The sequence below is a fragment of the Catharus ustulatus genome, chromosome 3, assembly GCF_009819885.2.
Source record: "Catharus ustulatus isolate bCatUst1 chromosome 3, bCatUst1.pri.v2, whole genome shotgun sequence".
In the NCBI taxonomy this organism is placed as follows: domain Eukaryota; kingdom Metazoa; phylum Chordata; class Aves; order Passeriformes; family Turdidae; genus Catharus; species Catharus ustulatus.
In genome coordinates this window covers 75,362,407-75,378,685 of record NC_046223.1, presented here as the reverse complement: position 1 = coordinate 75,378,685, position 16,279 = coordinate 75,362,407, and the positions used below count along the sequence as shown (strand labels likewise).

At 36.3% G+C, this 16,279-nt stretch overlaps 1 protein-coding gene across 4 annotated transcripts in view; it reads left to right on the top strand.

Moving 5' to 3' along the window:
* GRIK2 (glutamate ionotropic receptor kainate type subunit 2) overlaps positions 1 to 16,279 on the top strand; it is a 374,579-nt gene that overhangs the window by 329,799 nt on the left and 28,501 nt on the right. For all 4 annotated transcript variants that reach the window (XM_033055340.2, XM_033055338.2, XM_033055339.2 and 1 more), the window contains one exon: positions 3,772 to 3,997. In XM_033055340.2, coding sequence (XP_032911231.1) covers positions 3,772 to 3,997 — 226 coding nt within the window. The remainder of the gene's footprint in view (positions 1 to 3,771; positions 3,998 to 16,279) is intronic.

The window sequence follows — 16,279 nt, the reverse complement described above, 5'->3', positions numbered from 1 at the left end:
ATTTTCTGTGGCACCTACATGCTTTTGGAAGCCAGGAAGTAAGTTGTAAACTATCATTAAAATAAAAATCTCCATTAATGGATCTGTAATTTTTCCTTTGTAGAGAAATATCAGAATTAGCCTGGCATATTTTTACTGTGCATTTATCCATTCTTGACTTGTATCGTGAGGTCTGCTTCTGAGTACTTTAATCCTTGTTTATTATGTCATATTTTCAACATTCTGATATTTTCCTAACCTTGTGGTCCAGAGCCCTGCTGCTCAGATATTTCTTTCCAAGCCAGTGCTCATGGATGGAGCAGTAAGTAACACATTACTGACAATGACTCATTCTGTTTTCAGACTCATATTTATGCATAGCATTAGACTATGACTAACTTAGAGCCTTTGCCATGGTTCCATTTGTGGTCCCTGAAAAGCACAGTTATCTTCCAATTATGTTTAATTCATGAATGCTGAGTATGACACTGACAGTATCCTTTGAATGTCATTGTGAAAGCTACCATTTTATGCATCAGGTTCGATGTTGAGATGAGTTTCTAGATTTGCTGAATTTTTTCATTTCCAGCTTTCCTATTAGTTAGTTCTCTTTTTTTCTTCCCATGAAATTCAAGGCATAGACAGCTTTCTTGCTGTTCTACATTGTCTTCTGCATTCCAGAGGGAACACAAGCATGGTAAATCATGTCACCACAAGTTATCTTATACAAACATCATTTCCGGTTGATTTCAAGTTAGGTTGGATTTCCTGACAGTGATTTCTAGTTAGATGAAACAATATGATGAGTTAACTCAGATAAAATAGTACACTTAATTGATGGAGTATATAGATAGATTATCCAGATTGATTTGCACACAGTGAAAGAAGGTGGAAACATATGTAAATTGCAGCATCTGCTTCTAGCAGTATGAATGATACAGTCATAACCACAGGAAGCATGTTGGAGTGTCATAATCTCTAAATCAATGCCAAAGAGGCTCCTGATGCTTTTTATTGTTCTGACTTCTTGATTTTCACTTATCAGTCTGTTGAATATTTTGGCAAATACAAGACAACTATTTGTGGTTATATTTTCCTAAAGCAAATGAGAAAGGTTTTAAAATTAAAGATTGAAGGAAAAAAAAAAAAAAGGATTGTGCATTAAAAAAAATAAACCATAGGGTTCAAAAGTAGAAATTATTCCCTGACATACTTTAACCTTTACGGGTGGAATAAAGTATTGCAAAATCATTAACTTTTTGAGTACTTTCTTTCACCCTTGTCAACTTTACAGTGGTGAGCCATGTGCACTGGTATTATAGGTTTTGTGTTCTATTCTCTTCTTCATTAATAATGTGTAGACTGTTTTAGTGTTTTCTTTTCATTGTAATTGTTCCAGTAAATGAGCTGTCCTGTGCAGGAGGAGGAGCTTTCTCTGAGCTTACTGATGATCTCCTTTTCTTTTCTTTTCTTTTCTTTTCTTTTCTTTTCTTTTCTTTTCTTTTCTTTTCTTTTCTTTTCTTTTCTTTTCTTTTCTTTTCTTTTCTTTTCTTTTCTTTTCTTTTCTTTTCTTTTCTTTTCTTTTCTTTTCTCTTTTTCTTTTATCTTTTCTTTTCTTTTCTTTTATCTTTTCTTTTCTTTTCTTTTCTTTTCTTTTCTTTTCTTTTCTTTTCTTTTCTTTTCTTTTCTTTTTCTTTTCTTTTCTTTTCTTTTTCTTTTCTTTCTTTTTCTTTTTCTTTTCTTCTTTTTTCTTCTTTCTTTTTTCATTTTTCCTTTCTGTAGCAGGCTTTGTCCTAGCTGATTAAATCAGTCATCATAGTATGAAAACTCTGTCCTTTGAAGATATTATTTTTTTCCACATGTTCTAATGACTGAGTAGAAAGCAACCATTTCCCTTGCTAATACTTTTTCATCATGGAGTTTTTTGGGTTTTTTCTCAACATAAATAGAAAAATACATAAGTGTTACAGCTCCTTCTTTATTTTTCTGTTGCATCTCATTTGACTTTCTGCCCTGCCAACATGTGTCAGCAATGTGCATCTAACTACTTACTAAAATTGTTTTCTCTGCCAATGTTTTATATTTCTCAGATTATTTATAGTAGCTAAAATATTTACTGGGATAAAGACTGTATGATAAAAATAATTAGATAAGGGGTTTTGGTAAAATTTTACAAATATTGAAAAACATTTATTTCCACCTTGTCTGTATTACACATTAATTTGTATTCCTACAGAGCTGATGTGCTCTGCTTGAAGTATATTATACTTCAATGTAATATTAAATGCTTGTAAGAGTTATAAGATTTTAAAAAAACAAACACTATGAGGAGAGACTCCGTCTGTATGGTTCCATATTCTATATGTTCACAGAATATTCTGAATAAAAATGTTTTCCTCTTTCATTGCTACTAAAATCTTTTGCAATCAGACCCAGATTATGTATCGTTCAGTACAATTACAATGTGCAAAATGCAGAGCCCTAAAAGTCTTCAGTTTTTTTAGCATTGACACTAGACTTAGTTCAAATGCTTGGTTTGCTAAGTCCCCAGGCATAGTGAAAGAGCTCTTGGATTGTATCTCAGTAGGGAGGAAAAGTAATCCCTTTTTCTGAACAAATGTTCTTTTCATTCCACATACACTACTAATTTTCTTTTGGGTCAGAATTGCTGTCTGTCAATCATCTGAATTTCAAAACTGTTTGTAGTGTCAATCTTTGTTTAGAGTTTCTTCCAGAGCTGATGACAGAAATATGTTTAAGTCTGACATTATAAGAGGAAAGACATCTTAAAAAGTCTGATAATACTAGTGTTTACATGGCATTTCTACATTTTTTTACTAGGAAAAATTTTACATTACAGAACATTTTCTGATACATCTTGAGTTTGCAGTATTATTGAACAGATGGGAAAAATGTGGTATAAAATGTTACCTTCAGTTTACCCAGTCATTATGATCTCTTAAGCACTGTGTTTTACAAAAATTAGAGAAGGTAATTATCCTCTTTTAAAACCAACTCAGGTGAACAGAAGGAAGAAACTCCTCTGTACTTGCACAACATCAATTTCTTCCAAACTACTGAGTCCTTTGTCCCAAGTTGCTGACTCCCTTCCTGCCACAACAGCTCTTTGTAATTTGGAAATATTAAATCAGAAAATCCATATTAATTTGTCAGACTTCCAGTGGTCTGTTTCTGTAAGGCAAGCTAGCCTTATTATGACCAGAGAGTGATATTACCCATTACCTAAAATCTTTCTCCAAGTACTTTTGTAATATACAATAGAAAAAATGTTATCTGCCGTCTCCTTCACAACTGTTTTCTCCATGCATTGCCATCTGTAAGCACTTTGATTACTGCAGATTGCCACACTATGCATTAGGTTTCCAGAACTGTTCAGCTGAGTGATAGAAATAAGAGCAAAATTTCACTTGTGCCCGAATCCACAGATTCTCATACAAAACTCAACAACTTATCTTTGTAAAAGTAAAGTACTTAACAGTTTTTCACTGATCTGAACTACTCTTAGGCCTTCCCCTGCACAAACACATAAAAACAATTAAAACAGGTCAACAACAGATATTTCTCGTTTGATGATCTGTCCAGTTGTTTATTTTTACATGATGAAGATGAGAAGTACAGCTGAGGTGAAAGGCAGAGGCATCCTTAGAAAACTGCCTTGGTAAAACCTGACATGCTGAAATCCGAGAGAAGAGCAATGTGCAAATTGAGTTTGTTTTCACTAGTATAAACATATTATTCTTATTCATATTGCATTTAATATTTGTCTTTCAGAAATCCAAAATCTCCACTTATGACAAGATGTGGGCCTTCATGAGCAGCAGGAGGCAGTCAGTACTTGTCAAAAGTAATGAAGAAGGTATCCAACGTGTGCTTACCTCTGATTACGCGTTTTTAATGGAGTCGACAACCATTGAGTTTGTCACACAGAGGAACTGTAACCTAACACAGATTGGAGGCCTGATAGACTCCAAAGGTTACGGCGTTGGAACTCCCATGGGTAGGTGATACGCCAACCACTCACTCTCTGTTCATTAATCTTAGTTGCTGCAGCAGCACAGGAAACATCCCATAAACTGTTCCTTTCTCTACATTGCTAGCATTTGCCTTTATTTTCTTTTCCTCAACCAGGCACAATACACATTTTGTCAAAGTTTGTGGATTTTATTGTATTTTCCAAAGAGAAAACAGTTGTTACTTTATAAATAGTTGGATATTTTCATATGATAAATTTGTCTTACATGGTGCCTTTCATATGCTCAACAACAACAAAAGTACTTTTCACAGTACTATATTTTGTATTAAAAAAAAGTCTTATAGGTGTTGATCTCTGTGTTTAGAGAATGAGGTCCTAGTAGTGGAAGGCTTGCATTAGCAAATGGGGCTGATTCTTTTAAAGTGAGAGGGCTAACCCCTGAGATTGTTAAAAGAGGAGGAAAGATTTCATACCACACCACAGACAAAAGAAATATTGATCTAGCCTTCTGGAATATGGGTTTGCACATTAGCTTGGAAATTCCAATCTTTTAAGTATTTTCCAGGTCAGCTGCTTTTTACTACGTACAAAATTTTAGTTGCAAGATGAAAAGCCAACTACAGGTATTAGTTTGGCTGTAGCTTGACTCCTAGAATCCACAGAATGGGATTCAGCAAGAACTGAGTACCCATTGAGAGCAGAGATTTTTTTCAAGGACATGAGGTGAAGATCTGGCTTTAGATTTCAGAATAGATGGGAATAAAAATGGTGTGACACAAAGACTGTGAGTATCGCACAATGATTCTACTTAATAATGTAAAGTTGTTTTGCTGACTTATTTATCAGGCAAATATTTATTTAAACTTCATTTTGAACAAGAATTTATAGTTTTGTGATTGATATGGATATGGATACATTTCTGGGGTTTTTTAATATATGTTTATATTTTATTTTTTCTCTACTTTTTTCCATGTTAATAACAGGCTAGATCATTGTACTGGAAAACTAATGTCCAGTACTATAAATCAAGCACATGGAAAGAAATTTTAAGAAATAAAGTTTACTGGATTATCCTAAATGAAGAGATTCCTAGTATTATCAAATACAGATTTGCCTATATATTGGATATATTTACTGCTACTTCACTAACATCTTTGAAATTTTCATTATTTCAATAAATTTCTATGTAATTGAAACTTGTTGAAGAAATTATGATTCTGTTCATTCTATCTTTGAGCAGTTAGTTGTTAGAATTTTAGTTTTGATTCATACCATTTTTTCCACCCTGTTTTACTGTGGCTCTTGTATTGCTGAATATATTGTATAGACAGTGTTAACGACAGAATGGACTGGACTTCAGCCCTGCTGGTCTTTTTGTCATCTTATCTTTTCCTATCTATAAAACTTTTTGTTATTTTGAGGATAAAACCCACCTTCCTTTTAGGTTTAGTATGGAGAAAATAAAACCTTAGAGACAGTGTATAGTGTTTGAATTATCTGCATACAAATTTGTGATGCATCTGAGGCATGCTCCAGAAATTGAAGTGAACATTGAAATGCCAAACTGATAGGAATCAGAGAGACCAAAACACTTTATGTGTAAGTCAGAGACGCATCATAAACACCAGAGAAAGCAGCTTTAAAACAATGATGAATCCAGGAACACATTTAGGGGAAGAAATGCGGGAAGAAGCAAGGAAGCTGAGTAAACTGTCTGTTGGTCTTTGTTCCCTACTTTATATGGGACCAGAAGGCACTGTTTCCTTACTAACTTTGAGTCATATCAGAGATAGTATTCAGCTTTTATTCATCTACAAGATTCCAAGGAACAACAAATTATCTGTGTCAAGAGAAATAATAGTGCTGTACAAGGAGATATGTGAGCTGACAGTTGTCTTGAATCAAGATGAAACAAATAGAGGACATACCTGTCGGAAGCAGCAGACACCAAAGGAAGTAAAACAAGAGTTGAAACAGTTTAAACTCAACAAAAGAAGTTGAAGAAAGATCTGAAAAAAAGGTGACAGCTTCATAAGGGAAAATAGAACAGAATGTAAAACGGGATGTAAAATAAAATTTTTCACAAAAGAAGTGAAGGTAGAACAAAACAACATCTGGGACTTTCCAAGAAGAGCTAAGAATAAGAGATTAATCCAATATTTCATCAGTATCTATAAAATGCTGTTGAGGGAGCTGACTTTTATAATGGGTTTATATCCTGTGTATTAGGTGCACAGTCTCAGAGGAAAGGGATTGTGCAGCCTCTGCTAGAATGATGCATAGTTTGCGTATATATTTGAAAGGCATCCTTATGAAGAAGTATTTCCATGGTGTCTGTCAGAATGGTTTTGTTAAATATTTTGCATTATTGAAGCTAAAAAGTCTTACAGAGCAGTGGACAATGCAAAATATTCTCCTGCATTATAGATAATCTAATTTCTTCAGGAAAAATAATTCTGGAGACTTTAAAAGAACTCATGACATGGTTATATCTATAGAAGTAGATTACATTATTATTTAATGACTATGAAAGAAATTTATAGACATGCAACTGATTCATATGTTTTTAGAGTTAAAAATCCTATGAGTAACTTGTCTAGTACTTGGAAAACTGCAGTGTAATGGCTTCACATACAAAATATGTGCTATTGCTTTTACCTCTTTGAGAAGCAGCTTGTCTCCAAGAGCAATACAGAACTGTTTGTGTTTATAGAATCATGGAATCACAGAATATGTTGTATTGGAGGGACCCATCAGGATCAATAAGTCCAACTCACAACCCTGAACAGGATACTCTAAAAATGACACCATGTGCCTGAGAGCATTGTCCATACACTTCTGGAACTCAGACACACTTGATGCTGTGATCACTTCCCTGGGGAGCCTGTTCCAGTGCTCAGCTACCTCTGGGTAAAGAACCATTTCCTGATATCAAACCTAAATGTCCCCTGACCCAGCTTCATGTTTTTTCTAGTCTTGTCACTGGTCACCACAGCGAAAAGATCTCTAGCTGCACTGTCTCTTCCCCTCAGGAGGATGTTGTGACTGCAATGGGACTTACCCTCAGTCTCCTCCAGGCTGAACAGTGACTCCAGCTGCTCCTCATACAGCTGCTCCTCCAGACCCTTCACCATCTTTGTGGCCCTCATTTGGATGCTCTCTAATGGTTTAATGTCTTGCAGTGCCCAAAACTGCCCCCAGCACTCGAGGTGATGCTGCCCCAGTACAAAGCAGAGCAAGACAATCCCCTGCCTGGCTGGTGATGCTGAACCTGAGGCACTCCAGGGCAGAGTTGGCTCTCCTGGCTGCCAAGGCACTGCTGATTCATGTTCCACTTGCTGCTGACCAGGACTCCCACGTCCCTTTCCACAGGGCTGCTCTCCAGCCTCTTTTTCCCTAGTCTTTACACACAACCAGAGCTGACCTATCCCAAGTGCAGAATCCAGAACTTACCCCTTTTAAACTTCATATGGTACTATAGGCATGGTGTTGGGAAGATATAGATGTAATCTGCAAAATTTACAGAAAATCCAGTTTATCTCCTGGAATAGTGGCTTGAAATTGCAGAAGTCCTGCGCACAAGGTTAACTTTGTAGGATAGAGTTGTTACAGTTCTTATGTTGACTGCAGTAGAAAGGATATGGTTACTTTTAGAGAACAGCACCAAAGGAAGCAGGTGCAACATATCTTGATTATTTTGAGGACAATAGAATGCTAATTAGTGAGAACGTAATTTTCTTGAGTTTAAGCAGCTACAAGAAAAAGAACTAAAAGCTTTCCTAACAGAAAAATATGCTATCAGTTTACGACAAGATAATCACATGGAAAATGCAACCAATCAAATATAGCATCAGTTTAGAGTACAGTAAATTCACGAATACAAGCCACACTGAGTATAAGCCGCATCTCTGGGTGTTGGCAAACATTTCGGTTTTAGTCCATAAATAAGCCGCACCCGAATATAAGCCGCTCTGTCGTTCACAGTGAGGACCCGCATGCAACAAAGTTGCCAATTAGTAACAGAACCACTGGAGGGCGGGGTTTACTGGCTGAGCTAAGGCTGTGCAGGCTCGGCCCGCTAGGGGCTGCTGAGGTGGCCCAGCTCAGTGCTGCCGCTCGGGGCCGGCCGCCGCTGCTGCCACTGGGCTCGGGGCCAGCCACCGCCGCTTCCACTGGGTTCGGGGCCAGCCACTGCTCGGGGCCGGCCGCCGCTGCCACTGGGCTCAGCGCCGCCCGCCGCCCGCCGCTCGGGGCCACCTGCCGCTGCCACTGGGCTCGGTCACCCCGGGTCGGCGCTGTCCCGCGGTGGCAGGCAGGGACGGAGCTTCCCCCGCTCCTACGGCAGCGGTGGCGGGCAGGGACGGAGCTTTCCCACGCCCGTGTCGCCGGCGGCAGGCGGGGACAGAGTTTCCCCGCTCCTGCCGCAGCGGCGGCGGGCCAGGATGGAGCCTGCCTGCTCCTGCCGCGGCGGGCGGGGAGTTTCCCCGCTCCTGCCGCAGCGGCGGCGGGCCAGGATGGAGCCTGCCTGCTCCTGCCGCGGCGGGCGGGGACAGAGAACCCTGCCTCCTCCCCGAGCCGCGGCAATGGCGGCGCGGGGTCCCCCCGTCTCTCCCCTCGGCTGCGGCAGAGGAGGAAAGAGAGCTCTCCTGCCTCTCTCCCCGCCCCCCGTGCTGCCTGCAGGGAGCCAGGGCAACAGAGTAACACTTTGTAACAATCGGGAAATGCCGGCTTTTACTGGCAGGTGCTTGGCTTGGCGCCCTGGCTGGCACGTCTGGCGTTATAAATGTCAGAAAATTATTCACATATTAGCCGCCCCCGAGTATTAGCCGCACTTCTGGGTTTCCACCAAAATTTTTGTCAAATTGCTGCAGCTTGTATTCGTGAAATTACTGTACTGCAGTAAAAACTTTCTGCTCATGATGTCAATATTTTCAATTTAGAGAAAGTAGCAAGAAAGTAGCACAAGATGAAGAGAAAAAAATGCAAAACAACTGGATCAGACAGTGCATGAGTATCAATTCTTTCCCAAAAAAATAGAGAAGTAAAATATGAGTTTACGTGATTATTTCACTTCCTCTAAAAGCATTAGTGAAGTAAAGAAAGTGTAGACTGCTAAAATGTAACTTTGAGGAAGGGATTTGGAAACAATGTACTTTTGGCAAAAAAAAGTATTGTCAGAGTCAGCTCACATCTTTAAAATCAACAAGATACTGTGAATCTTGAACTAGGTGAAAAGCAGAATTCTGTATGGTATCTTTGCAGTAGTGAAATATAACCCAGAGAGAGTGAATTTGGTAAATTATGCATATAATGATTGATTCTCATGATATAAGTTTTTAAAGTAAAGGTTTGTATATACCAGAATTCATTTTCAGTCAGCCACTTCTGATGATAGGCAAAAATAACTTGATTTATATTGAAAAGAGAACAACAAACCTGGGATGAGATATCTTGTAGCAACTGATACTTTGGAGCAGATAAGGGAGACTCTTATAATAGGTCGTGTTTGTTTGCAACATTGTTTATAGCTTTGAAACCAAGAGTATAATAGTTGCTCTGCTAGACAACATTTTTTTACTGCTTTATTTATTTATTTATTTCCTTATTTTTTATTTTTTTTAGTCTTCCAGTTTGAAGATTCACATGCAAAGGGTTTTTATTTGCTTTATTCTGGCATGTTTTAATGGGAGGTGTTATTTTGTCAGGTCTGTGTTCTTCATCAGTGAATTTGGCAGAGAGGAAAATTATTTGCATACAGTTGTCAACATGGTGAATGTTGCTTTCTAATTTCTATCATATCCTAATAATATGGATATGTATCATCCACAATTATCTATTAGAAATGCACATAAGTGTCTTTTAGTGGTTGGAATTTGTCTTTGTGAGGACATTAACCTCAACATCCAATATTCATGGGAGGTTCAAGGGAGGAATGAGGGGAGGGAAGGAGGGAAGAAGAGAGTGAAAAGACACAAAAAGATTAACAAAGGGGGAGTGGGAGGCAAAATAAACCCTTTGAGTATGCAGTCCAACTTATGCTTCCCATTACAGATAATCTGAATGTTTATTATCATTTCCAGTAGTCTCAATTTCCCATTTAATCATCACGCTTGTTTAAAATTTGGGTTGTTCTTGAATAAACCCCAACTAGGCCTAAATATACCATTACAATGAGCTCCTAAATGCTTTTGATGCTTCCAAATCCTTATGGTCATCCTATCAAACAGAAATTTTAGTAATTTTTTTCAAGAAAACCTAGACTATCCAGCAATCTACTTTTTATGTCCTACTGAAACACAGTTAATGCGAATTTCCTATGGCAAACATGCTGTAAAACACATTAATATTAAGTGACAAATGCTATTTTCCAAAAGGAATATTTATGTGAATTAGCTTAGAAATGTAGCTTTTATACTTCATGTTAAAGCCTTAATGCTCCATGAAGCTAGGTTTTTTTTGTTGTTTTTTTTTTTTTTCTTTTTCTTTCAATTTTCTACTTTCCAATTGGAAGGAACATAGTTGAAATCATCTTTTGGAAAAAACATGCTTCATCTCTCTGGGATGGTGTGTCAGGTTCTTATTTCTTTTTTAAATTCCTATTTCTCTTCACCATGTTTGACAGCAGGCTACTTCCCATCTGGCTTGGGCAGATTTTCTACCAAATTGCCATTTGCTTCTGTGTTGAACCTGGAGCCCATAGATGGCTGACAAGTGAATATTTGGAACTGATTCCATATTAGTAGATCTACTGAGCATGCACTTTCAGATCATCTGCCTCTATGTGGCAGATGGGGAGTATCCTGTTGGTATATGCCAGACAAACTCTCTATGTGTGGAGATATATGCAAAGTAATGCCTTTGACATTTTGAAAGTGAAAAATTGTATGTGTAAGTAATCTTAAAAATTGCATATATTTCCTCTAGCTCTTAAGAAATACAAAATGGAAAGTAGCATATAGATATGATGCATAGAAGAAATTAGAACTAATCATTTCTCTAAGGTTTCTCTGTTGCTGAGCAGCAGAAAATTGCAGAATTAGATTGAGAGGGGGCTTTAGTGGTGCAGCAGTGATGTTCCTAAAACACCTGATAATGGTGAAATAAAAAAAAAAAATTGAGAAAGAGGTGAAATACCTACTTCTTTTTCCTTTATTACTTTGCAGTTAATACAATCAAATTCTGTTACTAATATAAATAATACCTCAGTTGCAAAATATAATGAGAAGGATCTTTGAATACATGACCCTCTTCACTTTTACAAGGCTTTTGATCAGCTTCTCACCAGCTGCGATCAAGTGAATCAAACTATGACTCTTCTAGATCATATCACTCTTTATATCCCTGGCACCTCCATACTGATGGACTACCAATATGCCCTGAAAAATGCTGGAAAACATTTAGATCTTTTACAGCAAATTGTTAACTCAAATTTTTTTTTTTTTTAAGTGCACTCCCCTGACTATATAGAGACTCTTTACTGTGCATGGGCACAAAATACATCTCTTGGGATATGAATTATGCTAAATGATGTATTTTGGGTTCAACATTTCCAGCATTTCATTGCCAAGATAGGTCTTATGGAAATACCCATTTTACAAAGTTACGATAACTTGCAATAGTAACACAGAGACAGGCATGAAAATTAATTCATATAAGTGCATAAAAAAGATCTGCATAAGGGTATATTTATAAATTCACAACAGAAAACTGGCAACTACTGTGATGTAAGCAAGTTATACCTCACAAATCAAAAAGAAAAATATATGAGTAAAATCAACAGCCTTCCAGCAGAAATGCATTGACTGGAGGCCCCAGATATCAGCACACTCATTTAAGTTCAAAGCATGAAACAAAACTTCAAGATTCTCATGTTCTATTGATGCAGAGGTGCCTTTTTAAGTGAAGCTCTCTTTTCTGTAAATTCAAATGAAATATCAAATAAAATCTATTTTTTTCCAGATATTTTTGCCTCTCACACAAAACCTCATATTTTTCACAACACATTGTTATAAGAGATTCTCAATATCGAGCCCACTCACATATGAATTCCAAAAAATCTCTTTGGCCGACTCAGCAATGTGCTCATCACGTACGTTTCTTTATACATTTTTGCATAATGTAGCCAATCTTAACATTTTAAAATTTTATTTTTGTAAAATCAGAGGGAAGACTGGTGTTACTTTCCTTTCTTTAGTAATTTTTTTGAATTTTTCAGCTCAGCTCCATAGCATTTAATTAAAATGTTGTTTGGAGTATGTGCATTTTGAAGATGGTAAAACTTATATAATTTCATCAGTCGTAGAATCCAGAAAGATTATTTCACACTCTGCTCTCTTAAAGATTCCAATGCAAAAAAAAAGAATTTAAGACAATAATTTATGACCTGCTACTCGAATATCTTCTCTAGGAATATGACTTTATTAATTATTTATATATAGATAAACCATTAATAAATTAAATACAACAGCATTCTTCCTATCTCAGTAGGAAGGCTGTGGATTTCAAAGACAATTTAAAGAATTCAAAGAGAATTTAAAAAAAATAAATTATTTAATCAGTGAAGGTATAGAAGTTAATTCTCATGTTGCATTCTGTAACTATGTATGGATTCAGCTGATTTACATTACCTGTTGTGTCTCTGTGGAGTGACCTATAAGTATTCACAGTAAAAGTTTTTATGTTACAATACTACATTTTTTAGCTGGCCTGATCATGTTCTTAATGCAAGTATTTTACAAAATATTTCACTGTCTGCCTTTTTTTAAGGTTATATTTCCAAATATAGAAAATTTTAAATCAGGCACAGTAGGGTATATAAATTACTCAAGGCAAATCTTTTAATAGATGCTTGTAGTTTCAAATATTATAGCATAATGTATTAAAAATACAAACAACAAATTATTCATTTCCTAAATATGCAACAACAAGTAAAAAGTATATTCTTAATCCTCCTCTTAGAGTTTAGTCTGCCTCCTTGCTTGCTGCATTTGTTATTCCAGACAGATTTTGCAGGTTGTTGGGGTTTTTTGTGGAATTTTTTTTGTTGGATTTTGGGGTGGGTTTTTTTTTGGGTTTTTTTTGGTTTTTTTTTTGTTTTGTTTTTGTTTTTTGGCAAACATCTAAAAATTAGTTTACTTTTGCAGCTTGCCTACAAAATGAAAAGTGGATAAAATAAGACTAAATGCCTTGTAAATGTATGACTAGCACTTTGACATCCTATAGATGTGTAGGATGTTGCCCCCTATGTTTTGTCTAGCTTTTAAAAGACCAGAACTTTGCTATTTGCAACAGCATACCTGAATAGGATGTGTGGGAATGGTTCAAAGCTGCACCAGGAGAGGTTTAGACTGGATACTAGGAAGCATTTCTTTATCCAGAGCGTGGTCAAACAGTGGAACATGCATTCTAGAGAGGTGGTTGATACCCAAAGCCTATCAATGTATAAGAGACATTTGGAAAATACCCTTACCAATGCGCTTTTACTTGGTCGGCCCTGGATTGGTCAGGCAGTTGGATAAAATGATTGTTGTAGGTCCCTTTATACTGAAATATTCTATTCTGTTCTGTTCTATCCTATTTCTTCAATGCCATTTTATACAGTCCATTCTCATTTTTTTTCCCCTTTCACTTTTCCGTTTTCCCTTGTGCTTTTTTTTTTTTTGTTGTTGTTGTTGTTTGTTTTTTTCATCTTCTTTCTATTAGCTTTTACACTTAGAGAAGGTTACTAGATACACCTAATGGATTGGATTGGTGTGTCATACTTAAATCACTCAGTGCTTTCAACTTACTTCAGTATTCCCAGTATGTTTTAGTGTAGGTAATGAGACCAATCACATTACTTCAATTCCTACAGCATTCAGTTCTGACGAAGTGTTTTCTTAGTAAGAAGAGGAAGTTCTTTGTTGCTTTTCCAACTGCTCTTCGAGGACAGATTTGAAGGAAAAGACTTTTTTCCCTAGAGAAGTGTTTGACAAGACACTTTTGCACGCTTAATGCTCCCATTCTATGGTACTTTTCTCTGTTCCTGCACGGTTGCACACACATTCCTGCATAGTTTCAGGCGGTTCCTCTAATTTTGTTTCACTTCTATTAGAATAGCAAGGACTTGAAGATCTGATTTTGCGAGCCAGATAACTTATTAAATTTAAAAAACAACCAAAAACCCTAACTTAGAAAAAAAACAAAACCAAAACACACCAAAAGAAAGCCCCCTGGGCATAACAGTTCTATCTCTAATATGTGTGAGTACAAAAGTAAGGCTGAAGTTTCACTGTCATGTCATACTACCATAGGACTGCTGCACTTTGCAGAAACTGACAGCTATTTGAGTTGAATAGCAGAATAATATCCATCTTTTTTTTCATGAAATTATTTTGCTTCATATTCGTTCTACATAGCTGCTAATGAGGCTAGAAGTACTCATAGTATGAAGAAAGCAGTGATAGTATGCAAACAGGAATGTGGAAGAGAAAATGGGATTTCTGTACAGGCAGCTATTACACCAAACCTAAAGATAATCCTGAAAGACTTCCCTGCTTTTCAAAAAGTTTCAAAAAGGCCTAATGTATCTCTCAGTAAGAGAAACAAAACAGTTGTAATTTAACAGATGTGAGTAGATGCAGTGTGGAGGGGAGCTGACTAAGTGATTTTCCATGTGTTTAAAACTGTTCTTTTCCCAATACCTTCCACTCATTCTTTCTCAAACTTTGCAGAACTTGAGCATTGTCCCCTTCCCATTGGTGTTTTTATAAAAAACCTTTTCCTTTTCTCCTGAGAGTCAAGGGTAAGAATCAAGGACAATTATGGTAGCAAGAGAGCCACAAGAAATTATAGTACTGGCTAATATTAACCACATTGAAAAAAAAAAAAAGGGGATCCCATGGATCCTTTCAAAAGTAAATGTTTGGAGTTCATAAACATTCATTACCCTTGGAAGTTAAGTTCTTACTGTAGCTAAGGCTGCTTTTTGTATTCTGGCATAATTCTCTTTTCGCACCTCCACCAAACTTAAAAGGTGACATGTTTTGAAAAGTCGTTTTGAAAACTCCCCTTAAATCTCAGGTGAGACTAGAAAACAATGCTAGTGTGCACAATGACTGGCACTGAGCATTACTGGCACATTTCTTTCAACTAAACGCATACATTTGGCAGTCATTGATCAATGCAGAACATAATTTTAGACATTTTTTTTCCAGGACACAAAGGCAGGATTTTTATCTTAAATATTTTTCTTACTTCTCATAAACATTAAATAATTTTCTAAAATCACAGTTATATGTTGCCTTGTTTGAAGAAATAAAAGAAAAAGAACACCCTAGACTCCACAGAGACAGTTAATGAGATTTGCTTCTACTCTTCCAGTAACTCTGCTATGTTGGTCACCAGCCAGTAAACAGAGAGACTATCCTTTTTACACACCTATGATTAAATATATTTATGCAAAAACAGCAAAGTCACACAAATTTCAAAAAGCAGTTTCAAAACTGAAAGGAATAATAGGTAAATTATATAATAATTTAGTCCCCAAAGTTGTCAACAATATATTTGGTTACTGAAACAAAATTTTACATATCTGAAAACAAACAGTGAACAGTTTGGAAGTTTAAATTATTCATTGTTATAAATCTATTCCCAGATTTACTTTGTAAAGTATGAAACCTAATCAACAATGTCAATTTAATCATTGCGATTTCAGAACCAGTAGCTGTTTCCTGCTGATACTATGTGGGACACAGGATACTGAGCCACCTTTACCACCTATTGTAAAGTACTGATCCTGGAGAAAAGTCACCATCTCACAATCCAGAACTCAAAAACTGTGCAATTTTTCATATGTATATATTATATATCCTCATTTAATTAAAAGAAATAAAAATTCAGTTTGAATATGAATACTCAATATACAAGCATCTTCCTACTGCCTATAGTTTTCAAGATCTAAAGTAGTAGAAGTAATAATAATAATAGGTAATAATTAGTTTTTATTGTTAAGACACCCTAGTTTGTTTAAGCTATTTGTTACCTTCAGACCATATATATTACATAATATGAGAATTTTTTACAGATCCTTGGAGATGAGACATAGAAACAAATCTGTCTCTGCAGAAATAAATAGGAAACTATGCACCAAAACTGAATGCCTTTTACTTATGCTTGCCTGCACTTAGTCTGTAATCCTTCATGCAATCTGAACTGTAATATTCATCACTTATACATGCATAAAAGTGCTGAGCTTCAGTTCTCCTATAACTACAACAAATTAATACATTTGTCTTCATTAGTTGAACATAATGGAAAAAAAGAAAA